This window comes from Dermacentor albipictus, chromosome 2, assembly GCF_038994185.2.
Source record: "Dermacentor albipictus isolate Rhodes 1998 colony chromosome 2, USDA_Dalb.pri_finalv2, whole genome shotgun sequence".
NCBI classification, from domain to species: Eukaryota; Metazoa; Arthropoda; class Arachnida; order Ixodida; family Ixodidae; genus Dermacentor; species Dermacentor albipictus.
In genome coordinates this window covers 95081394-95106003 of record NC_091822.1, presented here as the reverse complement: position 1 = coordinate 95106003, position 24610 = coordinate 95081394, and the positions used below count along the sequence as shown (strand labels likewise).

Below are 24610 nucleotides of genomic sequence, written 5' to 3'. Positions count from 1 at the left end.
AAATTAAATTATGGGGTTTTACGTGCCAAAACCACTTTCTGATTTTGAGGCACGCCGTAGTGGAGGACTCCGGAAATTTTGACTACCTGGGGTTCTTTAACGTGCACCTAAATCTAAGTACACGGGTGTTTTCGCATTTCGCCCCCATCGAAATGCGGCCGCCGCGGCCGGGATTCGATCCCGCGACCTCGTGCTCAGTAGCCGAACACCATAGCCACTGAGCAACCACGGCGGGTCATAATCGAAATTATGTGTGCAGCGCGAACCACCGCAGATGTATTCCTTAAACCGTTACTCCTGATTGCCTCGACGCTGTTTGTCCTTTTTATAGTACTTGGCTTTTCACATTATCTCTCCCTACATTTTTCTTCAGACACCACGACTTCTCGAGCGTCCATCATACATGATGCACCAGAAGGTACAGCGTCCGCACATATAAGTCACGCTATATCTCGCACTTGTTCCTTCACATACTTAACTGCCTCTCTTCTCCCCCTTGCTCTGTCGCATACAGATGCGTGGTAAGTATTTACCACGCGCTTTTACGAAGGTTGCCTATTCTCGTCAAACGTGCGTAACTCCCTCTCTTTGGATTCCAATCTCCGAGGATGTGTCTATGGGCGCAAGCTGCAGTTAGCCCGGCCTATCGATGATCCTAGCGTCGTAAGCTGGACAACCACTTTACTCTTGCTCCATGTCACACGCATAAAGACTAACAACCCGCTTATGATGCGAATCCAGATCTAACAGGAGCAATATGTTGTATGCTGAAAGCCCGTTTAACTGGAAAAATCATATGAGGGGCAACCGAGCCAGAACGTCGGTGCCACCGTTAACAGCGCTCACGGAAGCCGAAGTAGCGCTTTTGCAAACAATAATTTTCACGATTGGTCGCTGTGATTACTATGTCACTATGGTAAACTTGTACGCATATTGAATTAGAAAAATAGGTTCTGCTGTTATCAGTGGTGCCGGGGTGTGCTTCGGTCATTTTACTTTCTTTTTTCTGAACCTTCTTTAAAGACTATAATAAGCGCTAGAAGAGTTGACTGTTGGGCTAGTTGGTCGTCCATATTCGAAGTAGTAGCTTAGCGCGAATAAAACCACGGGCACAAGAAAGACGGACAAGGACAAGCGCTACTCACAACTGTTTAATGCAAGGAAGGATAGTGCATATATATATCCTCTTGTCACGCATGCGCCTACCAAGCAGAACAGAAGCCGGCACATGCACATCAAAGGCGGTTGCGCAAGAAGTTGAATTCGGCATCCAGTAATGTGATAGAAGGCTCACTCACACATCTATCTCTATTCTTCTTACAACGAAGGCCTCAAGAGCGAGCCTGGAAGAGGCGTTGCCGCTCCTGCCAAGAACAGTGGTCGCAGAAAATCGAGCGTCGCAACCACACGCGCTAACATGAGCCACCAAATGTGCGCCCTTATCCTCTTTTTAGAGGATAGGTGCAGGGATAAGGGGGAAAGAGGATAAGGGCGCACATTTGGTGGCTCATGTTAGCGCGCGTGGTTGCGACGCTCGATTTTCTGCGACCACTGTTCTTGGCAGGAGCGGCAACGCCTCTTCCAGGCTCGCTCTTGAGGCCTTCTTTGTCAAGAAGAATAGAGATAGATGTGTGAGTGAGCCTTCTATCACATTACTGGATGCCGAATTTAACTTCTTGCGCAAACGCCTTTGATGTGCATGTACCGGCTTCTCTTCTGCTTGGTAGGCGCATGCGTGACAAGAGGATATATATATGCGCTATCCTTCCTTTCATTAAACAGTTGTGAGTAGCGCTTGTCCTTGACCGTCTTTCTTGTGCCCATGGTTTTATTCGCGCTAAGCTACTACTTCGAATATAATAAGTGCACTTGTTATATTTATTATACCAATCACTGTAGTCTCAAATTCCACAAGATGAGCGCATATACAGTGAAAGCTCGTTAATTCGAACTTCAATAATTCGAACTTATGGATAATTCGAACTGTACGATTTGGTCCTGCCAAGCTCCACAGAAGTCTATGTATAAAGAAGTCCGTTAATTCGAATGCCAGAAGGCTCCCTCACGGATAATTCGAACTACGCTCGCCTGGCACACGGCCAGAAAAACGCGCCTACTGCCTACACGCAAGGCTGTATTGCCTCCAAAACGGAGAGAACGGCGAGAGAAGGCAAAATCGGAAAAAAATCTAACCGACGCGGCGTCAGCCAGAAGGCAGCGGCGGCTGCCGCCTCTTCGTTCTACGTAACCTCCGAGACTTCTTGCCCGTTGCGAATCTCGGAGGCTTTGCAAATCTTGTATAGCTGCTAATGTTGTGCGGAGATGGCACGGCAAGCGCCAAAACACAGCGAATCAAGTACGTCGCAGCTGCGCTTGCAATCAAGAACCAACGAATCAGGACCTTCACCAGCTTCACATGTTCAGCGTCTTTGTCTCGGCAGTCTTCATCGGTTGTGCATCTCTGTTTTCAGCTTAGGAGGTATCGGCCGTCGCGATTCATTGTGATGGTGTTAAGCCTCGGCGAACGTTCGTTTCGGTGGACATCAGTGGTGTGGCACAGTCGGACCCAGAGCTTCGACTTGAAGTTCTGACTCGCCAAATTTCTGACATGCCCTACTGCTTCCAAATCCCAGTGTACTGTTGCTCTCCTTCACTTTCGTTAGTTCGAACTTTCGTTAATTCGAACTGAAGCGACTTCCCCTTGCGGTTCGAATTAACGAGCTTTTACTGCATACGTTTGCTTCCGTTGAAATCGCATTTGATTTCCATTACTTCAAAGTCTCTGGTGGCGCACGTTTGAGGTCACATTTAGCAGGGTAGTACTGCTTATTACATCGAACACAGGCTTCGGCACTAGCGAACATTGAGCGTCACTCTTAATAGTGCTTGGCGGCTATCATCAGTGTTGAGAAACCAATTGGATAACCTCAACACAGACTCTAGGAGAAACAGGTGGGTTCGTATGATAATAATAATATTTGGGGTTTTACGTGCCAAAACCACTTTCTGATTATGAGGCACGCCGTAGTGGAGGACTCCGGAAATTTCGACCACCTGGGGTTCTTTAACGTGCACCTAAATCTAAGCACACGGGTGTTTTCGCATTTCGCCCCCATCGAAATGCGGCCGCCGGGGCCGGGATTCGATGCCGCGACCTCGTGCTCAGCAGCCCAACACCATAGCCACTGAGCAACCACGGCGGGTAGGGTTCGTATGAGGTGCCTAGTTTTGTAACGCGGCGTTGATATGGTGATACGTTATGCAGCAAACCACATTTTTCTCTGTGTGAAAATATGCACATTTAACTAGCGAATTCATTTGTGTTCCTGCAGAACGTGTCGGTATTGCTGACAATTTGTTCTGGAGCAAATAAAATTTCGGCTCCATACCTTTATATATGGACGTCAGCTCGACGAATGGTGGAGTTTCTTTTTACTTTTCCGAAATTTATTCATTCCATGTTGGGCTACTCCATCTACATTTCTTCAGTAATATTCTGGCGTCCCTGCAAATGTAAAATTAAGCGTAATGAAGCAAAAAAATAGTCAGAGCGGCTTTAATTTACGCCCTTCCATCGGACGAATCTGAAGTAGTACACTGGTGGATCCAAAGTATATGTGGAGTGGGGGGAGGGGAAGGGGAAGGGGAATAGGGCCTGTGGACTAGGCCTTTCCCCCAACCCGCCCTTGGACATTCTAGCTGTCGTGAAGTATTCACAGCGCAGCCGGCCTTGCCCCTACCTCTGTCGCTCTTCTTGTAAGCTGCTCTCATCCACCCCCGAGGTACGTAGCGTCCAGAAAAAAAGAACTACAGCCGCAAACATACGAGCAGCATTCGTTCCCTTGTCTCAATTTAGTGCGGACGCAAACTAACTTTACCGCTATACTGTGAACGCCATAACGTTTGCGTTACTGGTTCCGAGGCGTTCTCTATCCATTGTCTGAGCGTTGTGTTGTCTTCTGCTGCGTGTGCGCCCCTTGCTGACGAATTCGGCCCTGCTGCGGGCTGCATTTTGAGTTACACGACGGCGGCGCAAGGACTCGACTCCCTCGGCCCCTGTTCGCAATTCCCACGCGCCCGCTTCCGCAGGTGCTCTCCTGTGACGATCTTCACCGGCGCTGGTCTGCTGCTGCTCCTCCTCGTTGGATTCTCGCTTTTCGTGTTCGTCAGCGGTAAGCGGTTGTCTTCACTACATTTAGGCACGTCACACAGAGCTCTACGATTCCTGTCACTGCAAAAGCTGTGGGATTTTTCTTTTATTGATGAGCTATTTGAGACGTCATTTTTGTCTGCGCACCAAGAGTTAGGCGATCTTAGCTTGTGGATCAACCGATCGCTATCTGGATGCGGTCTGTAACGGTGCGCGACCACATGCTGCCGGGAATGAAACCTGCACTCCTGATTGGCAGCAGAACATCATAGCCACTAAGCCACCATAGCGTGTCCTCTAAGTATAAGGTAACGTGTATGAGTTAAGAGCCTCAGAGTGTATACCCGCTCCCGCCTTTCGTTGCAGTATACGGAATCGCCGAAGCGCCTCGTTATCTTGCGGCGAGTAAGCGTCTCGATTGCACATGCTGCGTGCACTATTCGCAGCAAACACTGGCGACGCGGCGGCATTCGAAGTCACGGCCGAGCCGGAGCCCGAACCCGAGAGCAGGGCCAGCAAGAGAAGCGGGATGGATGTCGCCGGTCCTGCAAAGAACGACTCCGAGCCGCGCTACGGAGGCGAGTCTGGGACCGATCCCAAAGGTCGGTCTGAGTGCCTCGGGCTGCGTCCGCTGACGGCTGCGGAATGGGTTGAGGAAAGCTGCGCAATCGACACGCAAAGCTTGCGAAAACGCGGGGTTTCGAAGCTTTGCGGATTCAACTGTGCAGCGCATGCAGAAATTGGGCAGTTGCAGCGACATAATTTTCGATCTACACCGTCAATATGGCCCGTTAATCGGCTCTCTGACAGGCTGCGACATGATTTCCAGTGCGGCCTTCATCGGCTCCATAGAGAGTATGTCACCTTGACGGGGAAACGAACAACGACAATTTGCACGCTGCCTTTGATTAACGATCGTTGGTTTTTCTCAGTGAACGCCGAATGTTTGATCGTGAAACAGTTTAGCCGCCAGACTCCTGGAACAATTCCATCAACGCCCAATTACTATTGGACTTTTGTTCACACTGTACGTCTTCTGCCAAGCGACTGCTGAATCCGTTGTGGGGTATAGTGTTGCGAAATATGTAATGGCGACGCGGCTATATGGAAGGCTTGCTTCCGCAGGAATTCTTTTTTCTAACAATACGTACAATTTTGAACCTTCACTAAGGGATGAAAGTTCGCTGATCATGGCAAATTTTAATAGTCCACGCCTCCTCTTTCACAATAATCGGAACTCTGACGTCATCTCCAATTAAAGAAATGCAAAGAAAACCACCCATAATGCTACCCGCGCGTGCAACCGATTACTGTGACTATCGATACAAGCATAAAAGCATCGCTTTTTTCGGCTTAGTCTCAACGCTTGTCAGATGAGACTTGATTGGTTCGGTAGCGTACGACCGTCTCTAATTTTGCTCCTTTGGCAGCGCATATGTACCAATAACACCAGCGAGGCGTTTTTGCCTTTCTTTTTTTGCACAGTCACAGGAACTTTTCCACTTGACCACGGGTCTGCACTGGTTTTCGGGACTATATGCACTGTTGTTTAAATGTCTGCACGTGTGCACACAAGCCGCGTTTCCGCGACGATTCCTTCATAAGTTATTAAACAACAGGGACTTCGAGACATGATTACCAGGCTTCGTGCCAGCGCCTGATATTGGTAGGGGCTGTGAGGTGATAGTTATTTACATTCATTAACATACACTACTAATTATGTTATCAGTTAAGGACTTCATCGGGCATGTTATTTCAGAATTGAAACCAGCCAGTGCTCAACGCATAAGCTTTTGCTAGAATGTTTGTGTCTGACACTATAGAATACTAACTCAAAATGTGCTGCGAAATACATTGCTATTTCAGTTGAATTTTTTTTATTTTGCTGCATTTCGCCTCAATGCGGAAACATAATTGGAACAGCAATGTATTTCGCTGCAAATCTTCAGCCCATATTTCTGGAAGTTTGTGTTCAGTGTATATCATTTGAAATAAAAAAGTTATGCCTTTACTATTAACTGACATCAGTTTTGAAATTACGGCCATGCAATGTGATAATTGGAAAGAAAAGTTATCACATTTTCTTAAATGATCAAGGAATGCTCAGTTATTCCGTAGATTCTGGTGTTTGCCACTGCCACGTAGATTTTTCAGTAAAAATTAAAATTCTGCCATTTGAAACCTCTTAGATTTATTATTCTGAGAATTCAATTGCAGAAACAGGCGTGGTATGCCAATGTGTGAATGGTCAACGATGATATTGAAATCTCTTCCGCGAATTTCTCTTCTTCTTCAAACATTTCGTGTCCCGGGTCAATATAATTGCAGTCGGTGAACGTGGATACATTAAGGCGTTGCTTGCAAATACGACGTGTACTGTAGGTTATTGGCAACTAGTTCATATACATCACAGCTGAGTACTACTTTTCGGCGTTACCGTTTTGCGAACTAGCACATCTAGGCCCAGTCCTGGCTCTTATTTTTTTTTTTCTTGAGAGAAAATTGTAAGCGGAAGAGGTAAATAGAGCATCTGGAGTACCGCGTTCCTTGAATCAGACGTAGAAATGAATGTATTTCCACGGGCTTCGAACGTTCGCAGCAACGCCGAACGAAGGGTTCGACGAGACGGACGACGACAGCCACGCGGTCACCGGCCTCGTTCCCGAGAAAGAGCTACTCTACAAAGCGGCGACGCGCAGGATTCGCTGGAAAGCAATGCCAACAGCGACAGCCACGAACGCGGGAACAGTTACCCCGACGGGCTCCGTCACAACCGGCGGACGGCGAGAATCCTGTGAGAGCGCAACACCGAAACTTCGCGCATATGCAACTTGAGACGAACACAATGATTTCGACCAGACGCAGGCAGATATTTAAAGGCGTAGGCTCGCTGTCGTCGCGATGCTATATTTTGTTCGAATTTCGCACAATCACCACGCCGGGACGAAGCTTAGCGCCGGCAGGGAAGCCTTAACTCCAAAAAGACCGAAGCCCGTTCCATATCAAAGAAACATTGATGTTGTTCACCTTTATGAGAGTCCATTCGTGTACACAAAAACGAGGAAACATAAAGTTGAAATTGTTAGTGTGGTAAATAATTAGTTGTTCGTTTTCTGAACTATATACAAAAAAGAAACTCTGCTCCGGTGCATCACACACGCGTTTCGTTTCACGCGGTTGTATAATCTATGTCACGCCTAGTTTGATGCCTCAAAGTGCCTATATGTGAGCGCGAGAAGCTTAACGCAACGCCCGTAGTTGTGGATATATACTGGACTAAACTTTCAAGCCGCTTATAGTTCCGCAAACTGTGGTGCCATGGGTGCTTTGGACGTGCAGACCAGCCCAGCCAATCATAACTTCAACAGCAGACGAAATGGACATGTCCACTAGGTGACTCTTACACAATACGTCCCCTAGGGTTTAACGATTTGTTGTCCTGAGCTGTCCTGTGCTATCCAAAACTCTGCGTACGCCAGCGGTCATTGGCTGAAAGCAGCGACTCGGGCATTCCTGGGTTCTTCAGAACGCCAAATCTGCGAGATTTCCGCTCAATGTACGCATGCATCCAGAAATTGGCGTTAGGAAGGCGGAGACTCGATGGTTCTAGGGAAGAGGGTAGGGAGTGGGCGTTGTACACTTTCGGTGTTTACAGTCAGAGGACAGTCATCCGTGTTTTCCAGTGGCGTATTTAGCGCAATTACAGCGAGGCTTATTGAAATGAACAGTGTCCGAAGGCACAATGAACACCCTTCCGCAGCTTTCCAAGGGCAACAATTCTGGAAAAAGACAACTGTAGCATAGCGGCCCGCGTTACAATTCCTTAGTAGACCTGAATCTAAGCGTCACTCTCTGTGAATAAATAGCAATGTCATACGTCTCATTACTTTGGAGACCAACTTTAAACAGAGCTTTCCGAGGTAAGGAACTGCTGTAGGTTTGACGGGAAGCTAAACCCGTTGCTCAATTACCGCTGTTAACGAGTGAACGACCCGAGGGCCTGGAACGCAGCAGGACTTTTCATGACAGCGCAATAGCCGGAATCGGTTACTTTGCGTAACTATAAGGACCGAGAGTAACGACTTAAGTAGTGGCGCTAGGGACCACATGTTTGCCTCATCTTTCCTCTGCGAGGTCCACGCCGCACGAGTAGACCACGTCGGTCGGTAGTCGCGACCGAAAGGTCACGCACCGCACACACGCAGCGATCGCGGGGCCGCCGGAAGCCGGGCTTCGTCCGAGCGGCGGCGGCGGGCCCCAGCAGCTTCCCGCCCGTTCGCTGGTGTGCGTGCTGGGCGGCCGCTCCGAGGAGTACGGCCCGGTGTCGGTGGACGGCCTCTGCGACGTGGTCCTGGCGCCCTTCTACGCGCTGCCCGGCGGCGACACCTTCCTCGACGACGGCCACGGGGTCACGCAGGCGGTGCTCGAGATGGCCGCCAAGTCCATCAAGACCACTTACGGCATCCACGTCCCGCTCGAGTACGCGCGGGGCCCGCGTATGCGCATATAGCTTCACAATATTGGCGCGTTGAAATGACAGCCGCCGGCGGTGTTGGCGTTGCGCTGCTAAGCCCGAGGGCACGTGACCGGATCCTCCACGGCGGCCGCATTTCGATGAGCGTGAAGTGCAAAAAAACAAACAAAAAGAAACCTTGTACCACGCCTCGAGTGCACGCCAAGGAGCCCTACGGTGGTGGAAATTAGTCCGAAGACCCCCACTCTACCGCACGCCTCGTAATCGTATCGTGGATTTGGCACGTAAAACCACAAAATTAGAGAAATACGTTAGCGTTGTACTGATGGTGAAGGATTACGCTGCCAAAAGCGCGAGTTAAGAACTTGTCTCCTTATTGGGCGTATATACTTGTACCCGGAAAAGCGAGCAGTGTTCAAAGCACAAGGTTCGCCGTGAGCACAGTCATCGGTCGCAAAATTCCGAGCTGACGGGTCAAATCCACCCGCTATTCGCACGTGTATCGCCATATGCTCCAGAGTTATCGCTGGCGCTCGCGTGCATATGCAAGTCTATTCGCGTTCCGCGCGCAATGTAATTCGACGGGACTCACTGCTGTAGAATCGGAGGCAACATTCAAGACCTTTCGGATAAAGTAGGCGCGTCTTGCGGTGAACAGCAATTAGATAACAGTGGTAAACAGGTGAAAAACGGTGAGCGGCAAAAAATGAAAACAATGTACGCCTGACAGCGTGTAGATAAGCTGCATGTTTTAAACAAGCAGGCTTTTAAACGCAAAACGAAGAGATGACTACACAGTCGCATGCTCTTCTTCGCAGAGCACCGCACTGTAAAATTATAACTGCCGAGGACCTATTGAAAAATTGGCCATGTCTATTAATCTCATTTGCAAAACAAATCGCACCATTACTGTCTGAACATTTTCTTTACGCGCGTGAAGTACTGCAGCGTCTCTATAATAAAAGCAGTCTTAACAAGTAAGGCCCTGTTCGTAACTGGTTTCCACGGCATTAACTATATTTAGCCCAATTGCCGAGGGTTTGCTCTTATTGATGTAGGCCCACGTAGGAGCATAGTCCATCACGAAGTACGAAAAGTTCAAATTGTGGCGTTCAGTTATGCTTGGTGCCAGATACCTGACTTCTTGGTCGTTAATTTCACAGAAAGCTGGACCTGAAACAGGCGACTGCAGCTTAGAAAGCTTATAAAAGGTAGTCTGGTCCGCAAAGGCGACCTTGTTTCGCCTTGTGCGGCCGACATAGATGGCGCGTTGTTCGTAAAAAAAAAGAAGGATGTTCCCGTTTCAATAGAAACCGCGTTGCTATCGCTTCATCTTCAACAGTCTTTTTGCTGATTCTGCATTTTAATCTATAGCCATAAGGATTGCACTCATTTCTAAGGAACTAAGACTTATGGAGCATTCGCTTGGTGATTTATTTTAGTATGTACCTTCAATGCACAAAACCTCTACAGCAGAGAGGAAAGTGAAATATGTGCACCACATCTGCACCCTATGGCAGTGATAGGCGACAGGTGACACGTAATATAAATAGTAAATTCCGCCTCAGTACCTTGAAAGCTGGTGGCGCTATGTCAGGCAACCGCTGCTATAGCCTGTTACATGTAAGCGAGCTAGCTGCAGCAAGGAAGAACATAAAGCTTAGGGCAAAACCAAATACTTCGTCGTTCCCTATTGCAAAACCCAGTATCCAGTGTCCACTGCCACGCCGGATTGTGGGCCCAGTGTCGTGCACTGGATGCTGGGTCACTGGGGCGCTTGGCAGGCGCGGCGTACTGCACGGTGTCAGGATTGGGGGCTCAATCCCATCGCTCGTGGTCCTTTGCCAAGATTGGAGTACGGATGAATTCGAAGGTAGCTGGCCCATGCCGTCGTCCAACTTATTTACGCTGAGATCGTTCATGAAGTGAAGAACTGTTTCTCATCGAGAACGAGGAAAAAGGGTTTATTTACAGAAATTAAATCAGTCTAACATGACTGCTTGAGAAAAAGAGTATCAGTCCGACATGACTGCATGAGAGAACTGAATCAGTCTAACATGACTGCTCAAGAGAAGTGTCCTCAGCATTCGCACAACCACAGTTTTTATACACTCGATCCGCCGGCCATACGAGGCAGCGACTGTTCGTTTACTCATCACCAACTCGCCGCTGCTCTGCAGAGCAGTTTACAGACACAAAGGCACACACATTCCGATGCCCAAACGACGGCGTTGGAGGGGTGCCGTTCCGGGAACTATCGGTGCCGATCGAGGGTCGCTCGTTGTTTTGCGTCATGCCGAAGCGTGAGAAGCCCCAAAATACGTCGTTCCCGCGGCAGCTTGTCCATGCGTGTCAAATCAGCTCCGCGTTGGGGAACTCCGGAACCATTGTTCAAACACCGAACTCGTTCCGTCACAATGTCGATGGGGCGGGTGGAAGGCGGCGGATTCCAGCACAAAGGCCGCTTCTTCAAACGCCTCCTAGCTGCAGTGACGGAGAAGGTGCGGAATGCGCGTCTTGCCCCCTTGTCGTAATTGGGTGGCAATCTTGCTTAGCTGCTCGCCATTCTTAACAACGGGAGGCGCTGGGTACTGGTGCGAAAAACAGCTCTAGCGCCTTAAATACGCAGTGCCTGGCCACCGTATATACTTTTAATACAAAAAGCAACAGAGAGCGTTTTGGCGCAATAAAGAAAAAAAAGTAAAAATGCTTCGACCAGGATTCAATTGTCGAACCTACACATCTCAAGCCTGGTACTTTACCACTACGCCATGCCAGCAGATGGACGCAGGTGGATAATTTGCCATGTCAACATCGAGAAGCAGTTTTAGTTTCACAGAGATACGTCTCGCTCAGACATGGTGGATGCGCTATCGCCCAGCAACTAAAATTCACGCCTGTACCAGAAAGAAAAAGTTGCTGTTCGTATTCAGCAGTATGCTTGGAAGTGCCGCAACATCGATTCGTCTGTCTAGTCATATATACTTTCGTCAGAGAAGCGCATGCCAGTGCTGGCAGCCTTCGGTGACGGCACATATACCTGTGTTTATGACGCGTCACAACGGCACTCATCGCTTCTTGTGCTGGCGCTGCAGACACGAAAAAATGGTTTATTTAAGAACACCGAAGCGAAAGCTGAAATATAGAGTGATTTATCATTGTTAAACTTAATTCCTGAGCCCAGACGCGCTGATAGCCCACAGACGGCCTCAGCGGATACGCTAGGCCTAAGCTTCGGTGGGGACCGATCTCGGCCCGGGTAGCTAAATGTGTGTATTTGAGCCTCAGAACCTTTTTTTAGCACAATAGGGAAAGTGGAAGTGCACGAATCACCTTAGCTTTGTTATCGGCGCGATAATATCAATCAGCGGTAGACTTCGAACTGGGGATTCGTTCGAGCGCGTCCGAATGACTTATGGATTTCATGTCCACTCCACAACAGTGCGACAACGGCGACAACCCCCAGTCATATGTTAAGTGCAACGTACTAAAAAACGTGGCGTCCTCTGCGTTTGCGTGGTTTAGCTCAAGAATTTAGTTATGCGCCCAGTCAAAAGGGAAAATGCAAAAAGCGAAAGCGATCTTCAGTGTAAAATGTGCATGCATAAACAGGGCAGCTCACCCGCCTTTATTCCAAGCTGCGACACGAAAAAGATTTATGACTCCAAGATATAGCGTTATTTAGGACAAAATACTAGTATCAAGCGATGAAATTGTATGAAACATTTATAGCAGCGCTTGTCCTTGTGTACTGGAACCAGCACGTCACAAAAACAACCAGCGCAGCTTTCAGTGCGAAGCGAACTGCAGCGAGAACCAGCGCCTGTACAGTAGAGTATATACAGTAACTCTACTGTACAGCACAAACCAGCGCCGCCCAGCGTTATGGCAGTGGAAGCAGCGTCCCATGCAGTGTGACTGATGGGCTCTTGTCCAGCGTTCTCACTGGTGTCCCACTGAGTCCCAGCGAGCACCAGCGCACCCAGCGCGACCCAGTGTCAAAAAAGACGTGCTGGTATCACACTGGCAGGCACTGGAAGAAGCTGGTTTTTGCAATAGATAGGGCAAGTTGTTAATTGTAGCTTTGATGAATCGATCATAGGACTGCTATTGTATACATTCACCTGTTATCACTTTCCACAATCTTTCACAACGCCAAGGTCGAACCGATTCACCGCATTACTACAGAACTGTGTCCATTTGGACATCTCTTCTACGACGCATTACAAATAGAAAAAATAATATATCAAGATATCTTCTATATAGTTTTCTCTTTGTTAAAGCGAGACGTCAGGGCTTGATGGTTTAGCAACGTCACTTGCTGATTATGTCTAAATTGCGCTCTGCCCTGCGATATTGCGAGTGCGAACGACACCTTCTAAATAATATTTCACTTGCCGTTTCAGAAAGCTGTCTCAGGTGAGAACCGACCTCGTGAGACAGAAAGCCCAGGACAGGATGAAATACTACTGGATCGAGCAGAACATCTACCACTACGCAGTTCTAGACCTGGAGATAGGGCTCAACGGCACTGCAGCTTCTAATATAGTCGGCCGAGTTTTCACCGTCCTTAAGGTAAACCCCAAGAGTGTGCTGCAAGTATTTTGACGCATAAGCTAGCTTACTTCGCGTCCTGTGTATTATTGTCGTGCAATATATTGCCGAGCTTCCCAAACCGCTCTGCAGCATCCAAGTACGTTGTCAGAAGCAAACTTCAGTGACTTTGGCTCTTTCGACTGAAGTACATGTAATATAAAAATTTTGTCAAGTCTCCCAATCTTAATCAAGCATTTCTTGGATGCACATGTGGCTTCGAACGATAATCGGAAGACTCGTTCGGAGATTTGTTCTTCCACTTCCTCTGCGCGTCGACCAAATTGAATCGCTTCCAAATGACTGATAATTCAGTATTGTTTTTTCGTGATTCCAACGGACGCGAGTGCATGACACTAACATTGGTCTGTCTCCTCTGGCGACTGTTCTTCCCTGCAGCTGTTCGCAAAGATCCAGGAGGCGATTCGACAGGCGGTGTCGGCCGAACACACGTCGGAAGCGCAGCCCGACGCCTACATCCTGCTGGGCGTTCACCTACGGATGGCCACCAACGACAAACTTTTCAAGGCGCTTCAGAAGAACGTCCGGTAGGCTGTCCTCCCGTCTTTACGACAGAATGAAGAACCGAGTAGCTCGTGTTTTGTTATTCACAACCGTATGACGCCTACTTACAGTGAAGCCAAGGAAAGCACAGGGGAAGTTATTCATAGTTTTAATTGAAGTGTGCCGCAAGGAATAGATAATGGGAAATGAAAAGTAAACGAAAAAAAAATCGGTCGACGATTACGCTTCTTGGTAATGCGATCTTCGAGCGCAGCGGCTGCCTTATTTCAACAACAGGCAACCGAATACAGAACACGCAATGCCGGACGGAGCTGGTTCTGCGTTTCGGATTGGGCTGCACACACCGCAATCCGCCGCTATCGAGCCCGCGCTCCGGCGACGCGACATCGCGCCATATTATATTGGGTCACCGCCGCGGAGAGGGGAGGGGGGATATTAGCAATTATTGTTTAATGTTTTTTCTGAGGTGTTATGAAAAAACGGGTGGAGAACAGGGGTATTGAGTAGAGGTCGCACACTCACAGACAAGCCTCAACGTGGCCGCACAATGTTGGGGTAAGAAGCAGAAGTAAGGGGACGAAACGCTGAAACTGTCTTTCCACTCACTGCAACGGCACTGCGCAAGATAAGGGGAGGTATAAGGCAAGAGTAGAGGCGGGAGAAGGGCAGCCAGACGCAAGCACTGCCAGAGGCGACAATTCCCACTGAGGAACGCGCCCCGCAAAAGGGGAAGTGAGAGACACGGCATGAGAGCCGTACAGCCACAGGACGCGGAGACGCAGGAGCGGAGAGCCATGAATCACGCGCGAGGCGGCGTAGAGCGCCCGCCGCCGGCACCGCGGCAGTGCCGCGACAGCGGAAGGAGGTACGGCGAGGGCGGAGTGGACGGTTCCATCGCGACGGCGCTGCGCGGAGAAGGGGCGTGAGGATGGGCGAGAACACGTGATCCGGCTTTGGAGGACAATGGGAGAGCAAGACTCGCGCCGCGCGCGAGAGATGGCAGCAGCAGCGCGCGCAGCTAGAGCAGCGCGCGAATGATGACCTTGGTTATGGCGCGGCTGACGGCGACGCGAAACGCGGAAACGGGCGCTCTAAAACAACTTGCCGCTGGTGGGCGCCGAACCCACAACCTACGCGTTGCACTAGCAATTTTGCTACGCTGGCGGCTGTTCCGAGGTCCACATTTCTTTGTAAATTTATGTGTGTGCACATTCTCACTCCAGGAGTGTCAGCCAGCGCCACTTATAGCCATGGTAGCTGATATAGCACGTCTTTGCGACAGACCGTTAAAACATTACTGTCACGGCCGCTCGATGCAAAGCAAGGTGCGGCCAGCTACGTCGCGCCGCGGACAATAGGCGGGCGCGTCTCGGCCGAGTTTACAGTTGCGACCGCTTTTCTTGGTGAGGGCGCCACTGCTCGGGGAGGCTTTCGCGACTTCGCGCCGGGGCTAAGCGGGCGTTGGTTCTCGCGTTAGAACGTGTTTGCCTCATGCTCTATGCACTAATCTCGTGTTTTTTCGCGTGCGTATGTGTGAGCAAGTTGGTTCGCGTCAGAATGTGTTTGCGTGGTGCGATATGCATTAATCTTGTGCTTTTTCGCGTGCGTGTGTGTGAGCAAGTTTGCCTGTGCTTGCTGTGCTTTGTTAGGGCTCTTCGGTGTGCGTGTGTGCCGTAGCCAGCCTCGTTCATGTGCAGCGATTCCGCGCAACTGTTGTTTGCCACTCTGCGACACAAATGCCAAAAAGGACCCGACTGTGAAATATCACGAGTTCCCCGGCCACTTGAGGCGTCGAGAAGTGTGGCTAAAAAATATCTCTCGCCAAGGACTGCCGGGAAAAGGAAGCAAGCGGGAACAGAGCGATAGGTCTCTGGTATGTTCCCTGCACTTTACAGAAAGTGACTATAAAACGAACACGAAACTTAGGCTCCTGCTTCCGAATGCGGTACCGACCGTGTTTTGCAAATATCCACAGTACCTGCAAAAAGAGAATGTGCAGCCCAAAAAACGCCATCGAAGAAACTTTACTGATCACACAGTAGTTGAGGAAAGCGATAATTGCGGCAGCTCAGGAGAAAGCCCCAACATCGAAAGTGCCTTGCAGTTTCTCAGCGACGAGGTGGAAGCTCTAGTTCCAGAGACTGCTTTAGCATCATGCTCTGAACGTAGTTTTTCTGTTGACCAGGCCTGCAAAACTATATTAGATATTGTGGACGTCCTAGAACAGTCAAAGCAAGCAGTCAAGAGATTGAAAAAAAAAAGTTGCCCGTCAAGGAGAAGAGTTGAAAAAATTGCAGTTCGAACGGGACGAAATGAAAAACCGCCTCTTACAAAGAGCAGAAAAAGGAGACAGAGCTGGTGTTTTTATCAGCAACCAAGTGGCCGCTTCAGGGGGAAGAAAACCTGCCTACAATGAAAGAATCCTGCGGGAATGTGGTTTATGGAAAGCGTGCTCAAATGCAGGGTATGAGCATGTTCGAAGCAGATGCCTTTTGAAGCTTCGTTAAAAAGGACGCACTCCTTAGATAACCTCTAGCGCCACTCAATATGCTTCGTTTTCATGAGAAACAATCTACTGATGATTATTTGGAATGATAAGCGTTTTTATTTCATCTAAGTTAGGTTGAATTACTTGGGAAACTGGTACAAGTTCTCCCTATGTAAAGTTTTTACTTTGCGTACGTGTTCATGAGAAGTGAATAAAAGTACTGATAGATTGCTTCAAGCAGAACATCTCGATGGAAGTGCACCACCCGGTCGTGCATCGTACGGGCAACCGTCACGGACAGCGTTCAGGCGTATTCTAGAACAGATTTCCACCCCTGTGACAATCTGTTGGCGTTTGTGGCGTAATCAGCACTTCCAATGACGACTTAAAATATTTTGTCTGCAATTTCCAAATATAAAACGCATTATTTACGCCTTGACTGGAGTGGAGATCGCGCGTGCCGACGCAGCTGTGAAGGCGCCCTCTATCAGCAGCCATCCCCGGACGGTGGCGCCGCAGCGGGCGCACGGAGAACTAGGCCCGAGACGCCGTTCAGACGCGACGCAGCGGGCCGCACCTTGTGCTTTTGGATTGAGCGGCCGTGTTACTGTGTTTCATGTTCAGGGAGGAAAGTTGTGAAGAAATCTGCACAAATAGTGCGGCGATAAAGGAAATTATCAGTGCACTGGTTTCGTTCTGAAGCACTTCATAACTGTTGCACTGTGTGTGTATTAAGTCTTGAAAATATTGCTCCTATTTGAGCCAGTGCAACGTCGAGTAATGTTACAACATGGGACACGTTATTTTTTGTTGCAAGTGCAGGCAGTGCGAACAGTCGCCTTAGCTTTCACAGTGGCAGCTGCTAGAGTATGAAGCCTAGTTCGCCGATCACGTTAAGAAAATAAAATCGTCTGTGAACACTCTTTGCGATAACGCGAAGAAAAGACATCGCTGACGCTGGCCAAGCTAACATGCAAAGCAAGACTTTATCCTGTGCAAGTGAGCTCCTAAGCAAAGAACTAAAACAATAGCGCAGGAAAAGCAGGGACAACAACACTGCACGTCTACAAGTGGCACTCGTCCTATATGTGGCGTGTTTGTGCACGTGTATTTTCGGATCCGCATTTCTCGTTAATCCGTTTACAATCGCTCCTTAAGCGTTACTTCACTGAACACATCTCGATCCAGGAAAGTGGATCGCAGCACCACTCCTCCACTAGGAGGTTGTCTCCGTGGTTCTAAGACACTCCACGACGGTTCGTGAGTGAAGTATCCCAGCACTGCCTATAATGTGGCATTGAGACACTTTAATCGCGCTTGATGGGGCCTCATATGATGACATTGAAATTGTTTCACCTAATGAATTGATTTTTCTTCTGGTCCTTCACAGTACATCGTGGTGAGCAAGGAATGACAGTGATACTTTTTTTTTTCCTTCCGACGTTCCTCCGGCTCGATAGGTCCTTCACAATCAGCGCCCTCATAGCCAGAACTCACATCACCGAGCGTGATTACGACGGCTGCAAGACCAATGGGCCTGCGCCGTACGCGATTGAAAAGAACGACCATATTATGGGAATGGTAAGCCGAAACTCCTTCGAAAGATACTTGGTTTAGTCACAAATAGCTTGTTGCTGAGCTAGAATCCAGTCTTTAATTTTTCACCTTTGCCAAATGATTTTTCCCAGCATAAATTTAGTTGTATTCCTTTCGCAGATTTCTATTGCGATAGCATTTCATATATGGACACTCGAGGTGCATTCAGCTGCTCAGAAGGAACACAAACTTGTGCCTCTGCTGGATGCGCATGCGCCGTCATTAGTGTGGCAACACGACGGCGACAGCGCGAAGGGAGGGTTTCGAGTGTCCGTACAATAAAGAGTTTGTAAAAGGCTACGGTGGTGTTTTTATTTTGCTTACCATGTTGGGATACATATATCTTTTTTATTTCTACTTACATATAGACCTTTCTTTCGTACGTACGACGGGTCAATTTGCTTAGATAGTTGGACATAACTCTAAATAAATGAAAAACAGATTATCGGAACCACAATTAGAGGGTAGTTTGGAGGCCCGCTTTCTGTGGTGACGTCGGATTTGTTTATTGTTTTCATTATTATTGCTATTATTGCGATAGCAAATATATGAACATTCTAGGCGTATTTCTGCTTTCGGCGTCGGCGTGAGGTTCCGTATAAATTCGAAGGGCAATAAAACCGTCAAGTATGGACAGCTGGGCTAGTTGGTTGTGATTAGCATTATGAAACCGTTCCAGCGCACAATTGAACACGGACGAGAAGAGAAAGACAACACGAACGCCGGACTTCAACTGAATTGTATTCATGGAAAACAAGGCTTTGTGTACACAGGGGGAAGGGGGGGGGGGGCTGCTAGTGCGCAGGACCACCCAAAAATATTTCCTTGGTCCAGGCAACAGTCATCAGAAGCGTCGAAACCAAAAGAAGCAAGGAATAAAAGCAAAAGGTGAAAAAACATTTATTTCTCTCTTTTCTTCCCCTCTTTTTCACATCACTCAGTACAATCTTGCTCATCTCCTGCCCTACCTAGCTGATTCGACACACACGTTTGCCCTGAGATAATCAAGTTCTTTTTTCCCGAGTACAACAGAAGGAGCACTGACACAGTAATCGTTTTCATTGGAGATACAAAAGGCTTCAAAACCATCGCTGCGCGCCGTATCCTATATGTGCGAATGAAAGCTTGCGAGGGTGAACCGGCGATCGCGACTCAATTTCGCGCACGTAACGAAGTAAAGCGGAGAGGAAGTGCGTCACCTTCCGACACACGCAAAGATTGGGAGGGGGGGAGGGGGGGAGGGCGTTCTATTTCGGGCGGCCTCGGCGGCCACGCGCGCCTGTCCGGGTCGCTGTATCTTGAAAACCATCTGCCATGGGTACAGGGTCCGCGCTGCCCAGTTCTCGCGACTTGGTTCGTGTTGATGCGAGCGGCAGCACGAAGGTCAATTAGCTCGCTGCTGCTGCCGCGTTTCCTCACTGAAGAGTTTTGACCGCGAGTCTCCGCTCACATCGAGTGAGATGTGTTCATGTTTGCTTGTGCGTGCATGACACCATGCTTGTTAATTTAGTTAGTATGCCTATGTTTACAAGTTTATGCGGCCGATAAAACGACTATCCTTGCTTCGTAAAACTATCCACTAATTTGCTATCGCAATTGATGCTTCGCCTTTTGGGCGAAACTGCGACCTTCTTTTTTTTTTTACTCTTCAGTTCTTTCATCTGCTCTTCGTTATGCTTGTTCAGTATTACTATGCCTGCATTTTTCATTATGCGGCGTTGAATTCCATAACACGCTAATTTTAATCTGACTCTATGGTTGTATCGACAACGCGCCATCGCATGTTTTATTTTCTATTTAGTATGCATCGATACGTTGTCTGATAAAAGCTATTTATCTCACCGTACTCGAGTACCATAGCCAATGTCTGTGTGAATCAGCTTTCTTTCGCGCCTATTATTTTTTGTATACATTGACGGCCGCATTCATGAGATGTTCAGCTGCAAAAATAAACGTTAGAAGGACCAGGTGCTCTACGCCTTAAGAAAACTCACACCAAACAAAAAAGCTATACAAGGCACTTTTTTATTTACACTTTCGCCAGTGTCTGTGATGCAGACTTGTACGTGTAACCGGTTAAAAGTACAAATAACTAATAAAAAATAAAATTTATTGCAGTAACCAATTAAAAATTAATGGGCTTTTACGTGCCAAAAGCACTTTGTGATTATGAGGAACGCCGTAGTGTAGGACTCCGGAAAGTTCGACCACCTGGGGTTCTTTAACGTGCACTTAAATCTAAGTACACGAGTCTTTTCGCATTTCGCTCCCATCGAAATGCGGCCGCCGTGGCCGGGATTCGATCCCGCGACCTCGTGCTCAGCAGCCGAACACCATAGCCACTGAGCAACCACGGCGGGTTCAATAACGAATTACTGCCTCATGACAATAATTAAGGAATTACTCAAAAGTACTTGATTAATTCTGAGTTACTTTCCTCCGAACTCTCATTAAAACTTCACAGATACAGGAAAGAATATTCGAGTTGGCCTGACACTTTCATTGCGTCCACTGCAGCGCTTCGCACATTGCTTAGATTCACTAACAATTGCTTTTCATAAATTTCTTTGGTCATCTTCCCTCGTATTTTTTTTTTCAGGACATCATCAGCGACACTGAGAAAGAGAGAGAGAAAATGATAAATGAAAGGCAGGGAGGTTAACCATCAGCGACACTGAAAACTCACTAGATGTGCGCGATGGTAGGTAGGGCGATGTCGCCACGTACAGACATCCTGACATAATTGTCGTTACTCGGCATCTGTGCCCTTCGTTACTGAACATCTGCGCCCCCTATGAAGCGCAGCGTTTCATTGATGCTGCTACTTGGAGCTGATGCTCCTGGTCTGGCCATTGAAAAGCTGGCAAAATTCGGCAGAACCCATCACGACGACTGTCGACGGTGTAACGCGTTTCGCATTGAATCACTGTAGCGACAGGACGTATTGACACCGTCGCAAGGAGTTGTGTATGAGGCGTGTACTGCAGCGGGACCCCTCTTTCGCACTTTCCTAGGAATGCCCAGCGCCATCGGGTGCCGAGTATCCTCACTCCCGACACAGCTTTCTGTTGGTCAATAAAGGCTACCTAAAAGTGTTTTCTCAAGCATGAAGGCACGCAGAATGCCTCGATCCGCCAGTCTTGTGGCATTTTTTCGTGTTTTCGCGGGCTGCCTTCATGCTTGCAAAAATATTTTTTTAATGTAGCGCGTATTGAGCAGCAGAAAGCTGTATCGGGACTTTTTCATGCTGCTCTGCAATTTCCTCATTGACACTTTTCATCGAATTAAAATATTTGAGAACATGTATAATTAATTAATACTAATAATGTAATTTGGCGGAAAGCAAAAATTAATCTGAGTATCTCCAAGCGACAGTAAACATTACCTTGGTTCTTTCCAGCTACGAGACATTTTGATATTTTTAATAATGTTTGGCCCAAGTTGCGTCGGTAGAATCATTATTATTCACAGGTCAGAATTGAGTTATCTTAAACACCGTAATAGCATTTATCGTACTCTGGCGTTTTCCTGGGCCCCAAAGCACAAAGAAGCGATTTTTTCTAAGCCGATATGTAGACGTCAATAGTAATTTGTTTGACGACTACACGATGGCGTCTGTGATCGTCAAGTCGTTTTTTTTCTCTCTTCTTTTCTCGCGGCAGTCCAACGCGGTGGCCTACGTGAGGACGTTCCCCTGGGTGCAGCGAACGTCCCTGGCCGTCTCGTTCACGCTGTGCGCTCGCTGGTACCGGCCCAAGAAGGAGTTCCTCGTCGGGGTCGATTGCGTCAAGGACGCCATGTCGGTGTCGTCTTCCGGAGCTGTGAGTGGCACGACCTCCCTCCGTCAAGCATCTGTGCGAGTAAAAAAAGGTTACTGCCAGCTTCTTCGATGTGATCTGATTGTGTTTCAGCATATGGTGGTTGCCAGCTTTTCAGTGGCCCCACCAGGAGCATCATCTCTAAGTAGCAGCAACAATGAAGCGCTGCACTTCATAGAGGGCGCAGATGTTCAATAACGAAGGGCACAGATGCTGAGTAACGACAATTTTTCAGGATGTCTGTACGTGGCTTGTACATATAGCCACGTATACTAGCGGCGGTAAAGAACACGGAACCAATAGTGTGACTGACGAAACTAACTGATTGGGCCAACCTGTGCCCACAAAAACAGGCTACACTGAAAACGCAACGATAGCGGCGAACACAGTCGCCGATCGTCGAAATATCTCCTCGGCGGGTCAAGGGTGTCAGCTTTTACACATGAGCCATCGAACGTTCCAGGTTAATCGCTGGCGCCCGCGTGTCTTCCAGAAAGTTCTACACCATTTACGTCACGCATACATGCAAACAGATTGCACAAGGTTTGGCGACAAACGCACAGCGGATAGAACCATCGATAACATTCCAGAAACTTCCGATACATGCAGGCGCGTCCTGCGCTGAGCGATAACATTTGTTAGAGTATGAAACGCGGTCGTTCGATAAACAAGTACACGTGTCAATATTTACCTTTATAACCTCTACGCAACGTCTATGAACAAGCCCGTTGAATTGACAATGAGTCTACACACGTCCCGCAAGCAACCCACCATTTGGACGTCTATATGAAAAAGATGTGTACAGCTGGCGGCGCCTCTATATCGTGATAAGTTTAAAAGAAAACATTGCGCTAACCGCTCTTGTTGGTCTGTGTCGTGAAATGAAACAGTTGATATATTTGATAGCATGGTTCATTCTGAAAAAAAAAAATGAGCAAAATACGTGCAATATTGCTCGGATATTTATTTATAGGTGAAATAAGCAAAGAAACGTAGTCCCACCCCCCGCAACAACAAAAAATTATTCTTTCATATTTGCCATGACAAAAAAAAGCTAATTTCACTATATTCAAGGGCTGCTATACAGGATAGTAGCCTGCACTTTTTTTTTGGTTTATCATTGAACGAACAATTGTTAGCGAGAAGACAAGGGACGGTTCACCCTGACAACCTGAAGTTGAGAGCCAGCGCATCGTCCTGTTGTGTCTTCCGGCTCGTCTTTGCCGCTCTATCTGCATGTTACCTGAAGTCTGTAGACATATTTGCTTTTGATTAGGGCGGACCTATATTCGACCTGTGACACGGTGCCCGCATTCACCTTTATAAAGCGCTTCCTAGCCCTGTGCTGACGAGCGGGCTAACTATGTGCAGAAGAAATAAGGCCGTGTTAACACCATGGTAACCTTAATACTATTCATATTAATAATGATGATAATTTACTTCGTCACGCGCAGTCCATAAACAGCCAGGCCTGCCAAGCCCACGGGAGGTTCGTGGCCCCTGTGTTTTCCCGGGCTCGCTACCGAACTCAAAGCGACTCATGCCAACTCGTGACCACTCATGTCCACTCATGTGTCGGCTCTCCGAAATCTGAGAGATGACAGGCGTTACTGCGACGCATCCTCTTCTTTGCCCTGGCGATGCAGTGGCCTGAACTATTCTTTACCTCACTAGGACTGACTCTGCAGAGACCTCTTTTATGCGTAACACGCGTGTGCTATAGGTTATCGCAAACTTACTACAGTGTGATCTTAGCTAACGTTGGCAGAAAATAAGTTATTTCTAATCCCAACCTGTTGCACTGAAATAGTGACCAAAATGTGTAGTTCGGATAGCGCTGGTTGTGTATAGTGAGCCGATCACAATTAACGAACAGGCAACATACGATAGTGAAAAGCCCCACACTGAAATCCTTGCCCATCGTCCCGATCATGAACTGCGGGACGAAACACAACAATGTAGAGCTGCGAAAGAGACAGTTTATAAGCGTTGCGTGTGCCACAGGTAAGCGTTTCATTTGATGACAAAATAAGGCATTCAGCGTCAGCCTAGATCAAATGTCTTGAATGAATGAATGAATTCAGTGGTTTTACGTGCCAAAACCGTTATTTGATTATGAGGCGCGCTGCAGTGGAGGACTCCAGAATAATTTTGACCACCAGGAAATCGTTAATGTGCCCCCCATGCATGGGACACGGGCGTTATATCCTGGCTATTACTTCCCTCTCCAAATTAGTGCGCATTGGTCCCGGTTCCTAATGGTTATCTTTATATTCATCGGCACAAAAGTGGTGCGGTTTCAACCGTCCTATACTACATACCATACGCTTCTTCGCGTCTAGAGCATTGCGTGCTCCTCATTCTCAGGTGTGCAGCGAAAAACCAGACTTCTTCGCCAACCAGGCCATCGACAAGACGCAGCACACGGCGTTCTCGTGGCAGACTCCTGATCTCATGGCCACGTACGACACCGCTGACACGATGCAATGGAAGGCGAGTGGCCGCAATTTTGCTTTCTCACTTTTTTTTTTTGTTCGGAGCGTCATCCCACTGAAATGAATTAAAGAGGCGCTGCGAGAATTTCTACGAAATAGTAATTCTATGAAATAGTAAATGTTTGCAAAACGCAAATTTTAAACGTGACGTTCTGGAAATGGTGCACTGAAAGTTATATTTTATAAATTTACTCTTTTTATTATGAAATTGTAGCAGAAAGGAACAGTGGTATATACGGAATACTTAGAGCAAAAAGAAAAAAAAATAAAGCAATCCAGGTACAGTAGCGCAACATTTCTTGTTTACCATCACATAGAAGCAAACGCGTACACGATATTTTTGCTGCAGTTTGCAGAGCATTTTCGCTGCAGCTACAACGAGAAAAGAAAATCCTTTTAGCGTGGTCCTGCAGCCCTCGATTGAGATGTGCAATTCATTGGTCAAATATGTTCTTGCGTTCTTGATTACAG

General features: G+C 47.9%; 1 protein-coding gene across 2 annotated transcripts in view; it reads left to right on the top strand.

Moving 5' to 3' along the window:
* Window positions 1–24610, top strand: part of LOC135902685 (uncharacterized) — a 30416-nt gene that overhangs the window by 3773 nt on the left and 2033 nt on the right. The window contains exons 3-11 of one of the 2 annotated variants that reach the window (XM_065432895.1): window positions 4090–4172; window positions 4597–4752; window positions 6750–6944; window positions 8356–8629; window positions 13031–13199; window positions 13617–13765; window positions 17691–17811; window positions 21489–21647; window positions 24012–24137. In XM_065432895.1, coding sequence (XP_065288967.1) covers window positions 4680–4752; window positions 6750–6944; window positions 8356–8629; window positions 13031–13199; window positions 13617–13765; window positions 17691–17811; window positions 21489–21647; window positions 24012–24137 — 1266 coding nt within the window. In that variant the 5' untranslated portion in view covers window positions 4090–4172; window positions 4597–4679. Of the gene's footprint in view, window positions 1–4089; window positions 4173–4596; window positions 4753–6749; window positions 6945–8355; window positions 8630–13030; window positions 13200–13616; window positions 13766–17690; window positions 17812–21488; window positions 21697–24011; window positions 24138–24610 lie in introns of both variants that reach the window. The other variant, XM_065432896.1, reaches the window with a different exon arrangement.